This window comes from Homalodisca vitripennis, chromosome 2, assembly GCF_021130785.1.
Source record: "Homalodisca vitripennis isolate AUS2020 chromosome 2, UT_GWSS_2.1, whole genome shotgun sequence".
Lineage (NCBI taxonomy): Eukaryota > Metazoa > Arthropoda > Insecta > Hemiptera > Cicadellidae > Homalodisca > Homalodisca vitripennis.
In genome coordinates this window covers 225,412,256-225,429,667 of record NC_060208.1, presented here as the reverse complement: position 1 = coordinate 225,429,667, position 17,412 = coordinate 225,412,256, and the positions used below count along the sequence as shown (strand labels likewise).

The following is a 17,412-nucleotide window of genomic DNA, read 5'->3' as shown; positions in this document are numbered from 1 at the left end:
TAATTTTCTATTTGGTCAGATTCCGTTATATATGCCCCAAACGCTTAAACTTTTTTCAATGAACTTAGAACGTTATAAAACGATGTAGTTGAGTAACAGAACTAACATTATGCCCCCAACGCTAATTTTTCATTTACGGATGATTATAATGAATTACAATTGGTTACTAGCTAAGAAAAAAGGGTACTCATGTATTATATCGACCACACTCCTACATTTCTCCAAACACAAAAATTGAACAAAAACGAACATTACCAAACAAAAACTAAACTCTTTATTGAAAAAAAAACACACAAAACTTGTTTTTATTCTTGATCACACTCCGCCGCCCAAAATGCGAGTGCCTCCAGCCATCAGCGCGGGCTTCGGCAGCACCCGCGCTGATGTCAACGAAAGAAAAACATCCCTCGAGATAGTACCTATCAGTAAAATATCAAATTCTAGAGGGGCTGTTCAGAAATATGAATTGAATTGTAATGGAAAGGCAATTATGTACCGTGTAAAAAACTTAAATAATCATGTGATGCCGCGCGGTGTGATTCTCGAGAAAGATAAGATACAGCGACAACAACACCGACCGCAATACCTGGAAATGCTTGTTGATCGATGGAATGTTTGGTTCTGTTGCTCAACTATATCGTTCTATAACGTTCTAAGTTCATTGAAAAAAGTTTAAGCGTTAGGGGCATATAACGGAATCTGACCTTCTATTTACCTATTTTTTCATGACTTTTACGAAATTTTAATATCTATTCTGCTATTTGGCATGGAGATGAATCCAACAAATCAGAGATCATTTTAATCGGTACAGTCCTTGTTGAATTATAAATGTTGTAACTAATCTGACTTTGTTTTATGTATAGTATATTTTGAGAATAAATATTTCATATCCTATTACTATACAATATTAGCCAAACTTGTTTTATTTTGAAATGAGTTATTCTGAAAAAAATTATCATTAATTAAATTAATTAATTAAATTTATCAGTCTGAAATGGCCTGCACAGCAAACCACTCCTCATTGTAAGAACTCCATTTCTTTACCCTTCCCAGAAACCACTCCAGAGTAAGATTGGTTTTCATGAATCCACATCAATTTAATTTTACAATTTCCCTGATCCCTGATTATGAAAGAAACAATTTTAAAAGTTCGTTTGTTGATGACCAATTTTGAGTGATGGCCCCCAATCATATGTCTTTATAGAACTATGGGCTATGTTATTGATTTAAAAAAGAATAATGTCAAACATTATTCACGTATAAACAATGCTCATATCCTGTATTTCACTCGTTTTTATCTTTCTTTTGATTAAAGCTGTTGAATTATGTTGAAAATTAAATTATTCAAAAACATTCTTATTACGCACTTATGTTGATGAAAAATTAGCTTTAAAATGTTTTATTACAAAACGTGCTAACTAAAGATTTCTTCAAGGGTACGCAACAACATATGGTTTATATTCTTTAACAATTTTAAGAACTGGCCTAATATATTTTTTGAAAGTCTATACGTTGACCATTCAATATGTCACTGACTTACTTTTAATTTCTTATTACTCTTGTTATGGAAATAAATTTATAATCTTCATAAGTATGGAGAGGGCTTGGAAAGGAAGGGCTCATTTACAGCAATGAAACCCCTCCCCAGAGTTCAATGTAATAGGGTACAAATAATTCAGAAACTGGATAACACTTGGATTAATACAATACACTTTTTAAACACTATATTGTTCAGCAGTTTACATATTTTTTCCTGTCGTTTTCAGCCTTCTCTGAAAATCACTAACACTGAACCCTTCTTCTACTGTGTAATAACTTCCCTACTCAAATTCAACTGAATAAAAATGTTAAAACTACTGAATAATTAGTAACACTGTATTTAAAGGCAGTAATATACTGAATGTTATGCCATAGCACAATCAAAACACAACCTCAAATGTAATTACAAACAAAAACAGGAGTGCCACCAGTCAACCAGTGGCTAGTTTTGCAATGAACACCTTTATACAGAGTAATATAACATGATCTCCTTTTCCCAAAATATGCTTGAAATGAGCACCTTTTCCCCTTAGATCATTGCTTTTATAAAGTGTATCTTCTCTTTACCTGTTTTTATATTTCTATTGGCAGTAACACAGTTTCAAAAAAACAGAAAAATTCAATGAGCCCCTTTTCCCGAGGGCCCTTTATTTGCATTTATTTTACAGTGCTTATTTCAGCATAATAATTCTCAATTGATTATTTATGTACAAACATGGTAAACTTTGTAGTTTTTTTAGTATAATACAATTAAAATTTTGTTTTTGCATAGGAATTTTGTAACAACAAGGCAACAGCTTCTGTTTAGCAATAAGCCGATTCAAATCTTAGCGTGCATTTTAGCAGTGACTTATGCAACTAATATCCCGATAGACACCACAGAGCTAACAGAATCCATACAAATATGGGATCTACGCTCAAAGTATTCAAAGAAAACGAACTCTCTGTGTACTTAATTCTATCACATTCTAAGTATGAATTATTTTGCGTTTCATAATCTACTAGGTTTTTAATTTGCCATTCCAGCCACAGCCACCTCAAGTCCATAATTCATGTTCCAGCTGGGCAAACATAATCTGATTCATACAAGTTCTTTATTCGACAATTTATTAGTAGCATGTATTAAATATTTAGCTAAAACCCATGATGAGATAGAACTAAAGAGTGTATGAATGAAAATGTCCACAAAACAGGATAACGTTTAACCCTTTCATAGTTGGATTTGGTTTTTTTTTATTTGATAGTAGGCTGATTGGTGAAAGGAAAAACAAGAATTTGGGTACAATCGGATGCATATTTGACTGTAATGCCCAGAAGATTAAGATAAATATAGTTAATTCATTTGTTTGGTACTATCATCAGACCGTTTTTGGATCCAGCATTTATGCTTCAGACATCTCAGCGTTCATCATAAATTACCCTACAGAATAAAATGCTGTAGCCACTAAAAGACATTTGAAGTAGGACAGTTTTAAATTGATTTTCATAAAAATGCAGCACAAATGGATTTTTAAAATGTTACACAAATATAGTAAAAGCTATAACATTTTAAAAATTAATTTGTGATGTGTTTTCATGAAAATTATTTTTGTAATGATAAACGCAAATCAGTTATAAGATCAGGAAATGTAACAGTACCGTGACAATAGCACGGCAGTTAGTATATAAAATTTGACACAATGAACAATTGTTCTCTTGTAACAATTAGACCAAACCAACCTCTGATGAGAATCTAAATGAAGATGTATATCTGATGTTATCATAGACATGAACTATCGTCTATCTATAAAAACTGACGCAAATTAGGCAGGGATGTGAAGGACACTATGATGTCTGTATGGTTAAAACAATACAGAGTTTTCTATGATGATGGCAATGAGTGTACATATGTATAGAAATGAAGTTTGTGTTCTTTTGCCTGTTTGTCGGATTTGCTCCAGTTACTTTACTTATACTAGTGAGTATAGTGATCCATGACACTGATTTTCTAATAGTTACTATTTACATACCTTAGTAGACGTTTTAAGGCATTTTTGTCTATATGATGTGCTCAGGTGTTCGCTTACGTGAGAATAAAATGTAATTAATCTTTGCTATTAATGTATCAAGTGATTTTGGTAGACAAGATGGTACACCCATTCCAAAATTTGTGTGACATCCTAATGTCCTGAGCTCATAGGATTAAACAATTGTATTACTGTATCAAATTGTTCCGTACATAACACAAGAGACTGCGTAGACATTGCACTAAATTTCTATAAAAATAATGTCCATAGCCATGCGTAGATTAGTTTGACATTTAATGTGTACAGTTTTATGCACGCTGAGTTTTTACCTACCCTTTTATTAAATCAGCATCTACTTAAAATGTTTAATGAATATAAAAGCTAGTTGAAAATTGTGTTAAGTGGGAAATTTCAACACCAACTATATCACCAATACGTTTTTGAAAAATACCTTTGGACTTATTAAATTAAACTATGTTTATGATTGACTATGTACCATACTCAGGGGTTTCTTTCATTATAATATCACTCATCAGTAGAGAAAACAAAGTTTATATGTATTATTTATTTATTATAGGGAGTCAAAGAAGTACACATTGAAAAGTTAATTCAGTGTGAGGGTGTAAAAACTGACGTTGAACTAGCTGAAGCAATCCTGAATTATCAGAGGAGGATTATGACAGTCAACTCTCAGATCATTGTCAAAAGACCGGTTGGGGGTAAGATTGATGTAAGTGGTTTCAAACATTCTTTTAGTATTAAATATTCTTGCATATGTTGTGTATTCAATGTCTTCTTCAAAACAAGGTAATCAATTTTATATTCAAATCTACTCTCCTTTATCTGATATTGTGTTTTTTATTTGAGTGATTTTTCATTAAAATAATTAAGTATAAATTATGGCCAATGAAATAGCTTTAAATAGAGCAAGAAGTTGCTTTGATTTTTTTTTATAACTGGATAATTTACATTTCAACTAATTTGATTGAAACTGCATGTTTGTTCTATGTCGTATGAACCTCTGCAAGAAGAAAAGTGATATTAGTATTTTCTTTATGCTTTAGAAACACCTGCCAATTAGTTTGTAAAAACAAAAAGATTCATTAGAAATAGTGTTGCAAATCTTGGGGGTAGTAAACAAAACAATCTCTTTAGTTATTACTTTGGGATGAGGTGTGGGATTAACTTTTATAACGGATTGTTATTATCCTTTTCAATATTTGAAAAAATGTTGATTTTGTTAAAGATGACTTACAACACTTGAATTTTGAGTTCAGCTCCAGTTCACATTCCTTTTATTGCAGCGTCTGGTATCTGACGCTGTCTCAAACTTGACTCTTGGAATCTGGAGTCATGTTCATCTGAATAGATCCAAAGAAAGTCGATGACGAAGAAGCTCAAAACAAAACATTTACATCGTTCTTATACTAGTCTGAGATAACCAAGTCTGAGACAGTGTCTGATATCTGACGCTGCAATAAAAGGAAGGTAAACTAGAGCTAAACTGAAAATTCAATTGAATCAACCCTTCCTATCATAGCTACATTACACGACTTACTTTTCTTAAAAGTGTTAAGGATTATTTATACAAGAATAAACAGAATACAAATCAAACTACAAGGTTTTATTCTATTTGAAATACAGCAAGTAATAATACAATTCTATAATGATAGATTTATTTTTTAATAAGATAGGGTACTATTTTATTTACAGTTTTTTATAGTCTTGGAAATTGTTTTTCACTCCTTTTATTCTCCATTATCAGTTACAATCACTAATTCTCTCTGTTCCACCGAAACATACCTGTAGATGTAGTTTTATTGGAATGATAACTATTAACATCTAACTTCTTTATGTTTCATCCTGGTAATGCAGCTCCGGTTTCTCGACTGTTCCAGCTGATACTGGAGCTGACTAAGTGTAGAATGAAGGAAGAGCCGGACACTTGCGAGTTCAACTCTCGACACAGAGTGGTACTCGACTGTCAGCAACTCCACGACCAGAACAAGATGTGGTCGGAATTTGTCCAACACATCACCAACCTGTCAGACCAATGCCCTGTATCTCCTGTAAGTCACACGTCACCATCTTTTGCAGTAACTTTAACAAGTCACTATCTTCAATAAATTTAAAAAACTATGTTCTGGAGTATTTGAAATTTAAAATAGTGAAGATAATCAAAGCTCATTTTGCAGGTATTATTGATAAGTTTTGCTTTGTGTTAAGAATGAAGAATCATTATAGACGTTGTGACACATCTTAATACTCATTCGTATTTTCGTTAACTTTTACTAAACAATAATATACATATGTGTGTGTGTGTATGTATATATAAATATGTATGGTTCTGCCTCTTCATCTAGAAATCTAAATTAAGTTTCAGTGTTTGTTGTCTTAATTTTAATAGTTGTATAGATGTATGTGCTGCATGGGGGAAAAACTTTCATTTCGCGTCACGTCACACTTGTCTGCTCTGTAGCCAATAAATGGGATGGGACTATCGTGGCCATTTTGATGTCAGAGCGTTAATTGACTTTCTACAAGATAAATTAAATTTAACAATGTCAAACTATGAAACATAAGTACAACGAGATATGTAACAACAATATATGCTGTGTTTACAACATATTTAGCAAGACTTTGAGAGACTTATTATAAACCCATAATTTTATTTTTAGAACATAATGACAATTTTAAAATGAAGTAATTATTTCGAAAATACAAGATACTGATACTGATACTGATCAAGTTATATTAACTAATATAAATGATAATAATGGAATTGTATAAATATTAATTAATTTAAAATTTAGAAGTCAGTGATCACTGTAATACATGAAATGTAAAAAAATATCTATAAAATTAATAGAAAACACATTAATAGGAGCTACACACAAAAATAAATACTTCCTCCACCTGTCGAAGTGGAGATTCCAATTCTTGAAACATTGTATTATACCTTTTGTAACATATAACAATGGCAAATGACCGAAATCATGTTATCCAGTTTCTGTTATGTAGCTGGTTTTGCAAAATTTACCCTATACTTTGGCATTACATTCTTTTGGGATGTAGCCTCTTTTGATATAGTCATCCGGTTGTGAGTCTCAGTTTAACTATCACAATCGAACTTTGTTTATTTTTGTTTTGTTTTTTAATTCAAGTAACTTGCTGGTTTTCAAACCAATCACATCTTTGTAACAATAGAAATCATCCAAGGTCTTGATAGCTTATTTTAATGTCATATTTTGTCAAATGTACATGTCCAAAAGTTTTTTTGACACTTATGTTTTATAGATAATTATACTAAAGGAAGGATTCTAACTAACAATAAACCATCTTTGTTGTTAGTAAAGTATGTGACAAACACATAAAAGATATGTTGTAATGGAGAATTAAATTATTACTGTTCAACTATAAAAAGGTGCATTAGTTCAATGGAACTCATGAAGGGAATCTTAAAATCTTATAAAAAGGACTGAGTGTCAGATTTAAAATATGATTGAGTTTCCTCTCTTTAACCTAAACTATTATTAATTGACTGTAGTTGTCAAAGTACATTACTGCATTACAATAACACAAAATTTGTGTACTTTAAAACTTCAGAAGTCCGTTTTTTTGGTTAACTGCCGATAACTTATATTTTTATGTTACTAGGGAGAATACAACATGACAGATGCACCAGTATCTCTCCGGAACATGGATCGCTTGCCTCTTGGATTCGGTTACTGGAAAATCAATGCAAACGGGATTATTAAGAAAAAATTAATTTTCTGTATTGTGGCTGAATTGAACATTGAAATACAAAGAATAAGAAAACATAAATATTAAATTGTATCAACTGGTGTTTTTCTTCACATTCCTTTAATGATCAAGATCAATTTTATGACTAGTAATCGCTAAATGTGTTTCCTCCATGGCTCTATTGAGTTTTAATACAGAATTTTTGCATATATGTTATTATTAATCAATGACTTCTTTTTATAGTTAGAACTATATACTACTATAAACATATACATTTATTACAATATATGTTTGAATCTTTAACATCCTTTAACAATTCTTGTGTGATATAATCTAATGTGATTGCAGTCTATTACTAAAACATTGATACAAAATTGATGGGAAAATTTAAATAATATGGTATGGTGGAGTGTGGCAAGAAGAAATGTGGTTAGCAAATTGAAGTGGCATAAAATAAACAAATAGAGCAGCCTGCCTTAAGAAAAAAATGACATAATGTAGCAAGAATGGACATGTCATAATTGAATTAGCAAGTTGTACACAATCTTAAATCAAGGTACAATCCAGAAAAGTACATTTTTTGGTTTCTCAAGTGTTGTAACCATATTGTTTAAAATTAATTCAACAATTTCATTAGATATGCATTTCTTCCCAACTTATTCATCACTGTAGAAGGAGATTTACCAAGCTCATTTGAAAGGATAACAAGTTTTCAGAAATTTGCTACCACTATATTTTATAAAATCAAAAATTGAACACTTAATTTCGAGGACTGGAATCAATCCTATTATTCAGGTGTCAAAAAAAACCTTACGGTATAAAGTTGAGCATGCATAAAAAAACTCAAGCATGTACCTAAAGGACCAGCGTGAGAGAAACAAGCATCAACCAGGCACACTGAACAACATATCTGCACACATAAAGCAGCTATGGTGGGAAGGGCTGAGAATACCTCTTCACCTTTTGTAGTCTGGGTGTCTGTGATGTGAAAACAATGCGGAGAGTTAGTTTTGAGCATCTTCGTTCTTCGTCACAGACCATTTTTGGATCCCTTCAGATGAACATGACTCCAGATTTCAGGAGTCAAGTCTGCAACAGCATCAGATTTCAGATGCTTCACGTAAGAGGAAGGTCTGCATACATTATAGGAAGTGAGAAATCATTATTGGCATTTCCTGTGGCAACGTGGCATCTGAAACAAAAAGAAACAGGATTGTTGGGAGAGGATGGTTAAAAGCAGTTATTCGATTTTTTTTTGTTTTTTTTTATCTCATGCATGAAGACACTTGACGATTACCTTGTTTTCATCCGTCTCTCACTTTATCTGGTGTATGTATGATATGTTGTTCAGTGTGCCTGTTCTGTGCAGTGATAAGGTTGGTGTTTGTTGTTCTCACACTCGTCCCTCAGGTATATGCTTGAATTTATTTGATTTACAATGTGTTCTGTTGTCAACCTTAGAGAGTTGTTAGTTTCGTGTGTATGCTTAACCTAATGCCTTAAGGTTTTTGACACCAAAGAAGATTGGTTCCAATCCTCAAATGTAGTGTAAATTTATGTAACACATAATAATGACAAATATTCTAAAACATGTATCCTTTAAATGATCCATCGACAGTAATGAAACTTAATCGGTAAATTTACAAGATGGTGAATTGCATTCTGGTGTTAATTTTATGTTCTAATCACATTGCTTTGTTGAAATCCTTAATTTTATATTTGCAATAATTAAAATTTCTCAACATAAACATTCAAACAATATTATTTAATAACTCTTTATTCTGGTTTAAAAGAAAATTGTTATTTTTAATATATATTTTTTTATTTTCTTTAATCGTATGGGATTCTCTACAGGAAATGTAGTGAGTAGTCTTTGAACAATAGTTGCATATTAATTTGTCTATGTAACATAAGTAATTAATATTTAACAGTTATATATTATGTTAATCAAGAAGGAATTTACTATGTATAATAACACTTTCAACCCCAGGTATCTATCACGTGTATGCCCCACACTTCTACAGTAAGTGTACAGGAGGCGTGTAACTGTACCTATGACCTTGGCCAATGTGCATGGTGGTGAGGTATGTTGCTGGGGAGAACTGGATACTATTCTGGAAGCATAGACCAGGCACTGCCACCACTTCCCTTCCCCCGCTCGCTGGTGATTATACACAGACCGATGTTTTTGCGCATGATTGTTTAACTTTGGCCTGCTCCGGTTGTGTGCACAGTTAAATGCATCCTACTGTAAATATGATTGACATTAATCTTCTTGTGGAGCTGAGAGTTAAAAGGGCTAATTAAAAAACAAGTAAAATGCTTAGTTTCCGTGAATTGTGCTAAATTATTGGCTGAGCGTTAGTGAAGCATATCATTCCTGGGGATGGAAAAAGGCATTTCTGTCTATCTGACGGTCCGCACAACATCTCGCAAGAAACTGGCATACATACTTGAAATTTTGCATGAACCTTCATTGATATATTAGCATTAATGAGGTTGATGATGGAGAATATCACTCCATGGGATTGGGCTGAGCGTTAGCAAATACTTTTACATTGGTCTTATGGGTAACCATGATGGTAACAAGAAAATAGTATTATTAATACATTAATACTTGTACATTAGTAAACAAGTAGAGTACAATTGTATGAGATTTTAACATATATATTTTTGTTCATAGAGTAAAAACAACAAATAATAGAGTGGAAATCAATACTAAAAATCGGTGACAAGATTTGATTTCCACGCATTCTAGCGTTGTCACACCCTCTCTAACTCGCAGGAACTTTTATTAACACTGATATGAAACCTAGCTCAGTGTATCGTGTCAAAATATATCGACAAATATTTCATCTATATACTCGTACTAGAAGTTTTGCATGAACCACTCCTACGTGGAGCATGTATTAATGATTTCTGTATGAATTAAATATTTTGAAAAGATTGAAATAATGCTCATTTGATAAAAACATTTTTCATTCTACAAGCAAAATATTCTTTGTTTCAAGTTTGATAGGATTTCTGAGATTTGCCATTGTTATGTCCATTTCGTAGCATATGACAATTGCAAATGTCAGAAATCTTGTTATTCCTACCAACATATGTTAACAAGGTTAGAAAGATGCCTAGTGTTTAAGACCATCTTCCTCATATATACTTCATATAAAGGTATACATTTGATGTTGTCAGAATGCTTCATTATGAAAAGATAGAAATGTCATGCAGTTTCAGAACACCACCATATAAATTATAGCAGTTTCTCTCAGTATTTAGAGGATTATTAAAAAGTTTCAATCTCATCCCCATTTTTCAATCATCCAAAATATTCTCAGAGCTTTCAATATTCTTCTAAAAAGTACATCATACGAGTAAAAGTTATGCAAAATTTTATTTTTACTACATAAACTTGTTTAGATTTGTATAAACTTGAAAATTTCCATTCAATTTCTTAAACCTTGTGACTGAGCTGTACATGATGAAATCGGTTACCCCATAAATGCTTTTTGAAACACATTTATGCTTACTTGTTATCTGCAGTACATTTTACCCAAATGTTTGTATTTAACAACTTTTTTAAAACCAAATTAAAGCATCAGATTTAATTTAAACATCAACCTTTCCCTTTCATTGACTCTGCATTATCACTCAATATGAAATTATACCCAAATACAAAAAAAAAATATATATATATATATATAGAGCAGGCTCTGTATAATAAGTAACCGGACTGAGCCTGCCCCGTTCCGTCAAAGCGTCTGCTAACCGGTATCTGGTGCTGTAGTGGTGGTGGGGGGTCTAGTGAAAGGGAACCGGGCTGCAGCAGTTGCCTCCAAGCGCTTGGAGAGTTAGTATCGAGCAAGAGCGGAGTGCATGTTCAGTTACCCCGTCGGAGTGAAAATGGAGAGTACGATCGAACTCAAGAAAACGGCCACGGAAACTCTTCAAATGATTCAAGAGGCTTACGGTGAGGATGCTCTGTCCAGAACTCCGGTGTTTCAGTGGCACAAAAATTTCTGGGAGGGCCGCGATGACGTCCATGACAAACAGCGCGTCGGTCCTCCATCAACGAGTCACACGGACACAAATGTGCAAAAAGTGCGTGATGTGTTGAACAGTGATCATCGTCTGAGCATTCGGGCTATCGCAGATGAGTTCGGAATTGATAAGATGACCATTCAAAACATTTTTAAGAACGATCTGGGCATGAGGAACATCTGCGCGAAGCTGGTACCCAAACACCTGACTGATGAGCAAAAGAAGCGTCGTGTTGCTGTCGCTTCGGAAATCCTTGATCGACTGCAAACCGAACCAGAGTTTTCAACCACGTTATTACAGGAGACGAGACGTGGGTTTTTGAATACGATCCTGAGACGAAGCGGCAGAGTTCGGAGTGGCACACACCGGCGTCACCACGACCGAAAAAAGCGCGCATGAGAAAACGGTCAACGTGCTACGACGAGGGCTCTAGACAACATCGAGGTTGCCGACTTCCAGGGAGCATTCAGGGATTGGAAAATACGGTATCAGCGTGTTATCGACTCCAATGGGGACTACTTTGAAGATTTCTAAAGAAAAATTGTACATATTTTGCCAATAAACAATTTCCTGAAGTCAGTCTGGTTACTTATTATACAGACGCTGTATATATTAGTAAAAAAAATTACTTAAAAAAAAAACTTACAAAATTATTTAGTAGTGTAGTTTTATACATCCTAAATACAAACAAATGTTTTTACAGTTCTAAAGATTTTAAGCGTATTTATTTCTTAGTTCCAAAAATCCTTTCCTTGAACATACAATAATTACCAAATTCATTGGGTATTTTCTTTAAGTAAAAAGAAACATTTTTATGTTAAGTGTACAATTGGTGTATTAGCTCAGTTATATCTACAGTCACTTATATACAAGGTGGATAGCACAACAACACATTGTTATAAATACATTTTATTTTGTTTACATCTCAGCTATTTATTTACATAAGTAACAAATACATAAATGCAACACATCCACTAGGCCTTATCTTCAGTCACAGTCTAGATAAGATGTGTCCAACAGAATACGAATGGTTAACATAATGTCTTTTAGGAATTAATATTGTAATATATAAATATAAAGATAGAATATAAAATGTAAGATTCAACAAACACAACAACAAGTATGAACGTAGTTAAGGTTGAAGAGGCACTCACGCGACATTGTTTGTATGTACAGTCTTAATAATTAATTATACATTGTAGTAACACTTTGTTATTTACAAGCTAACATGTACAGAAGTTGGATTCCCACAAAAATAAGTTACATACAGTAGAATCTGATTTGGCAGTTGTAAATCAAGATATTTTGTACACAGCTTACGGACAGGTTTGGTTCACAGAGCGATACAACGGGGTGATGGAGTCATACAACACGGAAGATTGGTAATTGTATTGCTAAAACTTACAAATGAACGTTTCTAAGAGGAAAAATAATGAACTGGATAAATAGCTCAAGTTTGAAAAGGGCTATGAGCCAAGAAGATAAGACAATTCGTTGACAGGAAACCAAAAAAAGCTTATCTAAATGGAGAACTTGTAAAGTTAAACAAAGTCACAGTTCACTTTTCTATGGTTACTATTTATTTATTTTTACGCACTAAATGTTCTATCTTTCATATGTCACTATATGAACATGGGTCTTCAATGTTTAGTTTCAATCTGTCTGTCCGTACGTGTTTTTTTTATAAAAATATTAATATCTTAAAAACTAGTAGATTACATTATACCAAATTTGGCTCAAATGTTTATGGTAACAATATCAGTAACTGCAAAAAATATTATATATTATCTTTCATATTTTCAAAACAACGACTATTAAAACTTTTTAACTTTGAATATCTTAAAAACTAGCAATTTTTCTCAAACATTACAAGAATAACATTTTTTAGAAAATTTGATCACAAATTTAATAACACCAAATTTATTTAAACTGAGTAATATATAACTGAGAGCAGATTTACTGTGACAAAACATGTCCCTCATCGAGGTCCTCAGCAAATATCCAACAATACAAAAACTGAATAAACGGCAGCTCCGGAATATCTAATGACTTTTGTAAGTTTTTGTATTTATAATCCAAAAGAATTTAAATACAAACCTTTCAGGCTTACCTAAGGACAGCGTAGTGTCAAATATTTGGTGTTAGTGGAAGTTATTTTAATATCTGTTGTTTTAGGTTTTATTTTACTAAAATAAAGTTACACCAGTCAGCTGTCTTTCCCATAAAACAGCTGATCTATGTTGTTTTTAATTATAAAAACATTGTTGTCTGAACATTAATGTTAGATTTGGCTAGTTGTTTATTATTCTAGGCAACAGTTAACATAGTTACAGTAACCTTTATTTCGTTGTTTTGAATCAAAGAAAGCATTACTGTAAAAAAGCATTTTATTACTGTTAATTAAGACGTTTCTCATTATTATTGTTTATAAAGAAATTTATTGTTGTTAATACATTTTTTATAATACTGCTATAGGCTTTTAAAATTTATTTAGATAAAACACACGTTACTTCGCAACAAATCTTAATGTACTTCATTGCTTTAAATAAAAACTCAGATGTAAAGGGAATATGTATCAGATATTCTGGAGCTGCCATTAATTCACTTTTATATTGTTGGTTATTCGCTGAGAACGTTAATTATATTATTTATTATGTAATTTAAGTAATTTTGAATGTAAATTTGGAATAAAGTTCTCTAAAAAAGGTTATTCTTATAATTCTTGAGAAAAATTGCTAGTTTTTAAGATATTCAAAGTTAAAAAGTTTTAATGGCCGCCATCTACAAAATATTAAAGATCATAATAATAATATTTTTGGCAGTAACTGACCTATTTACAATAAACATTTGAACTAAATTTGGTATACATAATTTAATCTATTAGTTTTTAAGATATTAATATATGTATTTATAAAAAACAAACACAGGCAGACTGATGGGAAACTAAGCATTGAAGACCCAAGTTCATATCGTGAGAAGTGTTTTTTTCTTGACCTGAGTAATAATGTGGTACACCTTTGTCCAGAAAGTTACGGGACACCCTGTATAATAAAACAATGTTGGACAGTAAGTCGTACATTATTATAATTGACAAGTTTAAATCATTTTAGTTATTAGGGAAATAACACATTAGTGAAATAAAAATAGATTGTTGTGTTATGCTTTCTTTAAATATTTTTAAAGAAGAGATTAGTCTCCTTTCGGATCTTAATCTACTCACTCCCAAAGTTCCACACCTCAGACTATGTGGCAATTAGCTTTTTCGTAACGTAAAACAGTAACTTATTAAAAAATATATCATTCTAATATACATATTTTTATATATATATATATATATAATGATATATATATATATTAGAATGATATATTTTTTAATAAATATATATATATGAGTAATGTTTAGGCTTCGATTAAGTTGTTGTGATTCCCAGTGTAGATTTCTGTATTTTAACTCCGAATTAAAAATTGCATGTAACTTATTGCCAAAATCCTTTTTAATAATGTTTATTACTTAAGCCAAATGTGTGTAATACTTACTCCTAGAGCAATTTACACTAGAGTTAATATAGCCCCTCCATACTGATTTTAAGTAATGCGTCGAAATAAGTAAATAACAAATTAATCAAGTATATTGTGACTTTATAATGTGTAACTTCACTAGTGTACCACTCAGGAGAGTTTTGCTGGTTTCCCTTTCTTTATCTATGAACGGGGTACAGAATTTATTGCTCCAAGTTTTGAGAAAGACTGGAAAGGCTAGTCACACGATAGCATTGAGCAAATATTTTTACACACTGAACAGCAAAAAAAAAAAAATGGTAAACCTATAAGCTACTGATGTACTGAACTTGCTGGCCTGTAAAGGTAATCAGATTTAACTGTTAAGCTGATTGTACGTTGTGTTGCAATAAATAAAATAGTCTTCAAATATGTCGACTTTGTTCCTTGGCCGTTTATTTATAAACACAAAATATACTAAAACAAGGTCTGAATATTTTCATTATCTAGTCGTTTGCTTGTATAAACATTTATGGAAAATATTTAAAATAATTATAATTGATCAACATACATACCATATAACACTGAAATCTTTCAAAATATATATTTTTACATTGCTTATTAGTACTTTCCTAATTTTAAGAAACCAAGTGATTTATTACGTTCTTCTTCAGCAATATTATACTGTATAAAAAAAAAAAAAAAACAGTTTTAGTCAAAAGCTCTACTTAAAGATTTTTAAGTAGATTGGAATGATATATGAAATAATATAGATAAAACCCAAAAAATATTTCTTTTTAAAGAGAATTAAAAAAACTGAGAAAAATCAGAGTAGCAACAATTCCAATGAGGCAGTGAAAACACTGTATATTTTATATTGATATAAAGTAAAGAAATATTTATTTAAGTGATACGTACATGAAACATTTATATGATTTGGTTAACTAATTTTGGATTTTTTAAAATTAATTTAAAGTAAATATATTTTATTAAAGACGGATTACTTAGACGTGAAACCCTAGTTGCGCAGTTGACAAATTTTACAGCGCGCATGCACGACGCAGATAGTCAGTTCATTGTTATCATCAGCGCTTAAAACAAACACAGCAAGTGCTTCGGTTTCGATAACTGTACAAAAACTGAATAAATAATATAGGCGTACAATGTTTAAATGGAGAAGCAGTAATCCGGAGTGTTATGGTAACAAAGTACAATGAAAGCCTAGACACGCAACGATATCTGCAATAGTGCTAGTAAGTTAGTCCACCAGCTGCACCTGCCTTGCGCTCCCCTTACCCCACCTAGCCCTCGCACACCCTCACCCCTCCATGCGCAAATCGTTTCATGTCTAAATAATCCATCTATACTTTTGAATATTTTCTCATAAAATATATGGATAAAAAGACAGCCAGAGGATGAACCTATTTATACAATTGATTTTAACATAATATTTGTTTAGTTTTCCCAAAAAGGAGTAAGTATTCTACAGTTTTTAAAAAGACATCTTGAATATCAAGCAAATGTTCGTGAGGAAACCAATAATACACCAGCATCGATTATTATGTTAGTTCAAATGAGCTACTCTCTCGTTGCCTTATTAAAAAAAATTGTAAACTAACGAACAAGGTCAAGATCGACAGAGTATACAAGGTTGACGCATCAGGATACGTCAGACGTTCATGTAGGTGGTGGCAGTGAAGTCAAGCACCTGTGGTTTCCATTGGCCCGCTTAACACATTGTTCAATTCACAGGTTCCTTTGTTCTATTTGAATCGGACACATGGAGGAAACCATTTATATTTTTTTTAAGTGTTGTGAAATCAATTAACTGTGTATATATAAGTTTTTAACAGTATCATATTTTTATTTCAAATTCATGGCCAGAAAGCTATTGTGTGATAACTTCCGCAGTTCCTTCCATAGACCCATTTTCAGACAGCTGGGACGTGATATGAAAGCACCAACCTTATATACTCTACAAAACTTTTTTTTCGCTACACAGGGCTGATATAATCCAACACAATTATTTTTACAATTTACTACCCTTTTTATATTATAACTTTTCTACTTTAAAATAGTTTTTTCTACAACACTTTTACCTTTTATTATTATAAAAACTCCCCAATTTAAGATATGTTCAAGATATTTTTCACTTTCTCCAAGATCAGTTAAATGGTAACATTAGTCGTTGCCACAAATAGACATTAAGCACAATTGGTAAGTTTAAGTATTTTTAAATGTGGTTTAAATATATAAACAGAACATAAAATTCTACATTGTGTAACTTTTCTATTAACGGTACTGTTGCATCACTAATGATTTTGTTTTGAACAAACATTTAGTGCTCCATAATTTGGATATCCTTTCTCATGAACATGCTACTGCAACAGGACAAAAAACAATATTATTATTAAAAATCCACACAAATTAGTGTTATACATGGAGTTTGGATCAGATGAGATTACTTTGACTTACATTAGCCGAAAATAACAAAATTAATTGAGTATTATTTTAATAAATCGGTCAAAGAGAACCTTAACTTAACAGTTAATATCACAATGGATATTACAACTCTATAAACCATACA

The 17,412-nt window shown here is 31.8% G+C and overlaps 1 protein-coding gene across 1 annotated transcript; it reads left to right on the top strand.

Annotated features, from left to right (window-relative positions):
* The first annotated feature begins 3,227 nt into the window (after positions 1 to 3,227).
* On the top strand, positions 3,228 to 7,382 carry LOC124353404. The gene is made up of 4 exons (XM_046803244.1): positions 3,228 to 3,496; positions 4,123 to 4,275; positions 5,444 to 5,614; positions 7,203 to 7,382. Exons 1-4 carry the CDS (start codon positions 3,437 to 3,439, stop codon positions 7,374 to 7,376), a joined length of 558 nt encoding a protein of 185 aa, XP_046659200.1. The 5' UTR covers positions 3,228 to 3,436; the 3' UTR covers positions 7,377 to 7,382.
* The last annotated feature ends 10,030 nt before the right edge of the window (positions 7,383 to 17,412 follow it).

What these genes read in the sequence shown, in the direction of transcription:
- LOC124353404 (XM_046803244.1), top strand. Translation starts at nt 3,437, where the DNA reads ATGAAGTTTGTGTTCTTTTGCCTGTTTGTCGGATTTGCTCCAGTTACT. An exon ending in CAGTTACTTTACTTATACTA is followed by an intron (nt 3,497 to 4,122) that starts GTGAGTATAGTG and finishes TATTTATTATAG; the next exon opens with GGAGTCAAAGAAGTACACAT. An exon ending in ACCAATGCCCTGTATCTCCT is followed by an intron (nt 5,615 to 7,202) that starts GTAAGTCACACG and finishes TTATGTTACTAG; the next exon opens with GGAGAATACAACATGACAGA.